The sequence below is a fragment of the Galeopterus variegatus genome, unplaced genomic scaffold (assembly GCF_000696425.1).
Source record: "Galeopterus variegatus unplaced genomic scaffold, G_variegatus-3.0.2 Scaffold4761, whole genome shotgun sequence".
Taxonomy (NCBI): Eukaryota; Metazoa; Chordata; class Mammalia; order Dermoptera; family Cynocephalidae; genus Galeopterus; species Galeopterus variegatus.
This window is the reverse complement of record NW_007730872.1, coordinates 209,258-214,612: the sequence shown is the minus strand read 5'-3', so window position 1 is coordinate 214,612 and position 5,355 is coordinate 209,258. Positions and strand designations below refer to the sequence as shown.

The 5,355-nt window shown below is 56.9% G+C and overlaps 1 protein-coding gene across 1 annotated transcript in view; it reads left to right on the top strand.

Annotated features, from left to right (window-relative positions):
* ZYX (zyxin) overlaps window positions 1-5,355 on the top strand; it is a 10,381-nt gene that overhangs the window by 1,075 nt on the left and 3,951 nt on the right. Inside the window, exons 2-6 of the mRNA XM_008588282.1 lie at window positions 73-292; window positions 741-940; window positions 1,053-1,145; window positions 1,260-1,384; window positions 1,503-1,920. Coding sequence (XP_008586504.1) covers window positions 85-292; window positions 741-940; window positions 1,053-1,145; window positions 1,260-1,384; window positions 1,503-1,920 — 1,044 coding nt within the window. The 5' untranslated portion in view covers window positions 73-84. The remainder of the gene's footprint in view (window positions 1-72; window positions 293-740; window positions 941-1,052; window positions 1,146-1,259; window positions 1,385-1,502; window positions 1,921-5,355) is intronic.

The window sequence follows — 5,355 nt, the reverse complement described above, 5'->3', positions numbered from 1 at the left end:
AACCCGGCCACCCACCCCCCCCGGCAGCCCGGTCAGGCCCTGGCGGACCCCGGCCCCCCCCCCCCCCGGCAGCCCGGTCAGGCCATGGCGGCCCCCCGCCCTCCTCCCGCGATCTCCGTCTCGGTCTCGGCTCCGGCTTTTTACGCGCCGCAGAAGAAGTTCGGCCCGGTGGTGGCCCCAAAGCCCAAAGTGAACCCTTTCCGGCCCGGGGACAGCGAGCCTCCTCCGGCAGCCGGGGCCCAGCGCGCACAGATCGGCCGGGTGGGCGAGATCCCCCCGCCGCCCCCGGAAGGTATGTGGCTGGGCTTGGGGGTGGACCCCGGCCGGCGCCGGGGTGGGGACAGTGGCCTCGGGAATCTGGGGGTGTCTGGGAAGGTTGCTGAGGAGGGGGCTGGGCGCAGCCACCCTGTCCCGAGCAGATGTTCTTACCTCATCGTGGAGCTCATGGCTGGGAGCCAGGGCTCCTGGGACCGTTCCAAGTCCCCCGCCTGGGGGTGGGAGGCGGGAATGTGGGCCATGAATCTCCCCCTCTGGGTCCGTTTTCCGAAGTGTAACGGGAGCTGCACCACTCCTTTCCTGACCGCTGCTCCCGGGGCGCCCTGCGTCTCTTTCCCTTCCTCACACGCTCCTGGACCCCAAGAGGGTGCTTGGGTTAGGGGTTGGAGCCGTAGAAGTAGGGGGACTTGGAGAACGGGTGGAGGGGTCCCTGCCGACGGCCCTCTCTGTCCTTCCTACCCCAGACTTTCCCTTACCTCCTCCTCCCCTCCTTGGGGATGGCGACGACGCGGAGGGAGCTCTGGGAGGTGCCTTCCCACCTCCCCCTCCCCCGATCGAGGAAGGCTTTCCCCCTGCGCCTCTGGAGGAGGAGATCTTCCCATCCCCGCCGCCTCCCCTGGAGGAGGAGGGAGGGCCTGAAGCCCCTATACCGCTCCCACCACAGGTATGGAGGCCTGGGAGGGGGCTTTTTTTTTTTTTTAAACCTCCCCTGCACCTCTGCCCTGTTGGGGGGCTGTGGAGGAGTGGGATGGGTGCTCTGACCCTTGACCATCCAGCCCAGGGAGAAGGTGAGCAGTATTGACTTGGAGATCGACTCTCTGTCCTCACTGCTGGATGACATGACCAAGAATGATCCCTTCAAAGCCCGGGTAAGGGAGGCGACAGTAGGCAAAGCAGGGCCTCAGGGAGGAGAGGCTGGGGATAAACTGTGGAGGGCACTGTCCTCCTCTAACTGCTCTTCTCTCCCGCCCCTCCCTTTGCAGGTGTCATCCGGATATGTACCCCCACCAGTTGCCACTCCATTTATTTCCAAGTCCAGTACTAAACCTGCATCTGGGGGCACAGCACCCCTGCCTCCTTGGAAGGCCCCTTCTAGCTCCCAGGCTCAGTCTCAGCCTCACCGGATATGTACCCCCACCAGTTGCCACTCCATTTATTTCCAAGTCCAGTACTAAACCTGCAACTGGGGGCACAGCACCCCTGCCTCCTTGGAAGGCCCCTTCTAGCTCCCAGGCTCAGTCTCAGCCTCCGAGCCACACACAGTTCCATGTCCAGCCCCAGGCCCAGCCCCAGGCCAAGTCTCAAGGCCAGCTCCACGTCCAGTCCCAGCCCCAGGCCCATCTCCAGCCTGTGTCTTTGGCTAACACCCAGCCCCGAGGTCCTCCAGCCCCATCTCCACCTGCAGCCCCTAAGTTTTCTACAGTGACAACCAAGTTTACTCCTGTGGCTTCCAAGTTCAGCCCTGGAGCTCCAGGTGGACCTGGGTCACAGCCCAATCAAAAATTGGGGTTCCCGGAAGCTCCTTCTTCCACTGGCACAGGCTCCCCTCAACCCCCCAGCTTTACCTATGCTCAGCAGAGGGAGAAGCCCCGAGTGCAGGAGAAGCAGCACCCAGTGCCCCCACCGGCTCAAAACCAAAACCAGGTGAGAGACTGCTGTAGGATAAGGCTGAGACCAGAGGCCTGGGGGTGGGGCCAAGCCAGGAGTCAGAGATAACGATGAAGGTGACCTGAGAGAATTGGACCCTGGAAAGTTGGGGTGGGCATGGGGGCAGTGGGATAGGAGTTTTCGTCCTGTGGGGTTAGATTGGTGGGACAGTGGTAAGAGGAAGCTCTTCTGGAGGAAGAGCCTGGCAGGACCTGGGGCTAGGTGGGGCCTAACTGGGAGTGGGCAGAGCAGTACAGCCTCTGAATTATGGGGATTTGGTGGCCCTTCTCTGGCACCTTTGTCCCCCAAATGTTAAAGGGGGGGATGAGATCACCAGTCCAACCTTGTTTTTTTCCCATTCTTGGGTCGTGAGTTAATTTCATTCCTCTGAGCACTTTTACTGCTCCAGGGCCTATCTGGAGATAAGAGTCACAGCACAGTAAACACTGGCTGAGCCAGCATCAGCTGAGTGCCAGGCACTGTGCTCAGAATGCTGGGACACAGGAGGGAAGAGATCTCTCAGAGAGGTTCAGCCTTCGGAAGTCGGATGGGATAGAATTCCTAGGATAGAATTCCCAGCAGCCTCTCCCAGCTGTTAGACCCTAGGCAAGTTAGGTGAACCCTGAGCCTCACTTTCCCCATCTTTAAAATAACAGTCTATTCCATATAATGGTTGTGAAGGTTAAATGAGCTAATGTCTCCTAATTCAGGAGACTAGGTCTTTCAGGTTGAAGGGACCCTCATGGTCACCTAGCCCACCCATCCACAGAGTCAACTGATAGCGTGGATGTCTGCGTGTACTCAGACCCAACTTAGGAAGAAATGCCAAGTGCCAGTGAGTTTTGCAGAATCCTGAGTTACAGAACTTAGAACAGGGAGTCAACATGGGGCTGGCAAGTTAGGAAAGGCTTCATGGAGTCGGTGTGCCTTGAAGGATGGGCAGGATTCAAGAATCCAGAGAGGAGAGAGAATGGCATTCCGATGGGAATAGCATGAGCAATACTCAGGGGCACAAATGCACAGGGTGTATGGAGAATAGAAAGTAGAAGGTTCCTGTGGGAAAATTATAGAGCTATTCTTAGAGAGGCAGGTGGGGGCTGGAGGAAGTGGGAAAGGAAATGGCACACCAAGGGAGCCTGTGAATGCTGGAGAGGCATTTGTGATTTTTCACTGGGTGTGTGGCCGTGTCGGGAGGGCTGGTGAAAGTAGTGCTTTGGGAAGCTTTCTGGAAAGTTTTTCCAGCAGAGATGTGTTTTAGTGGTCAGGAGGTCAGTGATGTGTGTGAGTTCACTCCTGGGCAACGGTAACATTACTTGGAATGAAAAATAAGACCCACATATGAAAGCTGTTAGGAAGAGCCTACAGGACGCAGCAACTGATAAGCAGATGGAAGAGGAGGGGAAGGGGGAAGAGAGAAAAAAAATGCCAGAGAGGGTCTGAGCCTGGGTGTGTTGGGGAATGACAGTATTGCTGACAAAATAGAGAAGTCCAGAAAAGGAAATGGTGTGGACGGGAAGAGGAGGGGTCCAGCTGTCAATGTGTTGAGCAACAGGTTCGAAGATGACTTTCGTTCAGCTGGAATTGGCATCCAGTTAGAAATAGAGGACCTGGTTTCAGGCCCCCAACTGGAGGGGGTAGAGGTGTATACAGGTGGTAGTTGTGCACAGTGATCTAAGCAGTGGGAGCCCACGAGGCTTCCCAGGGAGTGCGCAGAGGGGAGAGCTGAGGGCCTGGAAAGGACCTTAAGTCGTGCTCGTGCTGAGCTGGGGCGAGGGGAAGTGGAGCCCACAGAGAGGATGGAGACTGGCTTGAGGAGGAGGCACAGGCAGGGTGGGATCACGGAGACAGAATGTGATGACGCAGGAGCTCTTCGGCCAGAGATTTGACCATTAGGAAATCATGGATGTCCTTGGGGAGGCTGGTTAGCTCTGTGGTGGGGACAGATGGAGGGAGCTGAGGAGTGAGTGGGTGGTGAGAAAATGTAGTTGCTAGTGTAGACTGCTCTCAAAGGTGGGCCGGGCAAAGCGGGACTAAGTAAGGGAACAACTGTGTGTGTGTGTATGTGTGTGTGTGTGTATGTATGAGGGGGAGTTTATGCGTGTATGGTTTTTTCAAGTTGGGGAGAAGGGCTCAGGTGTGTGTGTAAACCAGCAGAAGAGGCCGATGGAGGAGGCTTAGTGCCACTTGAGCGCGGGGACTGTTGGGGGATGCAGTCCTGGAGGGGAGCCTGGTGACGTTCCCCAGAGAGTGAGGACAGGGTGACTGCAGTATTTGCTGTGGAGAGGAAGGACGATCAGGGAGCTTGGACTGGCTAGCGTCCCTCTTCTCAGTCACATAGGAGATGAGGTCATTGGTGAGAGTTGGGGGCACTGGGGCTGGGGCCCGAGGAGGAAAGGTTTGGAACAGCTGCTGTGGGCGAGACAACTGGGAATCCGCAGATACCAGACAGGGCTGCGGGGCTGGAGCGCTGGAGGGCGTGGAGGGCGCTGCAGTGTTTTGTGAACTCACTCTGCAGTGTTGAGCGATCTCTCCACCTACTTTCTGCAGCCTGGAAGCAGAAACAGGAAGCAAATGCGGGTGTAACCTGGGGTTGGAGATTGAGCCAGATAGTGGAGAGGTGGCTGTAGGTGGCAGGCGTGATAGTGAGAGCCTTGTAGAAAGACAGGGTCAAAGGGCTAGCCAGGGGCTGGATGCACAAGGCACGTGGGGCAGGCTGGGAGTTAGGGCAACTAAAGCCTTTTTGAGTAGATTCACTTAGGTATGAGTGGTGAGATGGAGAGGCAGGTGGTGGTTAGGAACGGTCCCGGAGGTAGGGAGACTGGCACATCTTAGGTCCAGGGTGTCCCATGGTGGCAGATGACCGAAATGAGGGAAGTTGAAAGCCACTGGAGTTGAGGAACTGGAGGCCGAGTGCCTTGGATATTGAGGCAGTGACCTTGGCAGACGGAGGAACTGTGGATGAGTAGAGTGTCCTGAAGGACATGGGTACCACTGGCACATCTTAGGTCCAGGGTGTCCCATGGTGGCAGATGACCGAAATGAGGGAAGTTGAGAGCCACTGGAGTTGAGGAACTGGAGGCCGAGTGCCTTGGATATTGAGGCAGTGACCTTGGTGCTGGCAGACGGAGGAACTGTGGATGAGTAGAGTGTCCTGAAGGACATGGGTACACACGGGGAAGTGACGTTCCTGTTTCCAAAGAATGGGACAGGCATTTAAAGTGGCACCAGAGAGCAAGGTCTGGCTGAGTCCTTTCCCTCTGTCTCCAAGATGCCAGGTAGGGAAGATGGGAAGAGGAAAAGAGTGACACTTGTATTGCAGGGACACGTGTCAGTTAAGGGTGGGAGATGGTGGGAGTCTTAAGGGAAAGTGGCTAAGATCTGGAGGAGCCTGACTTCTATGAATCTGTGCTTCCCATGCAGAACAGACAGACG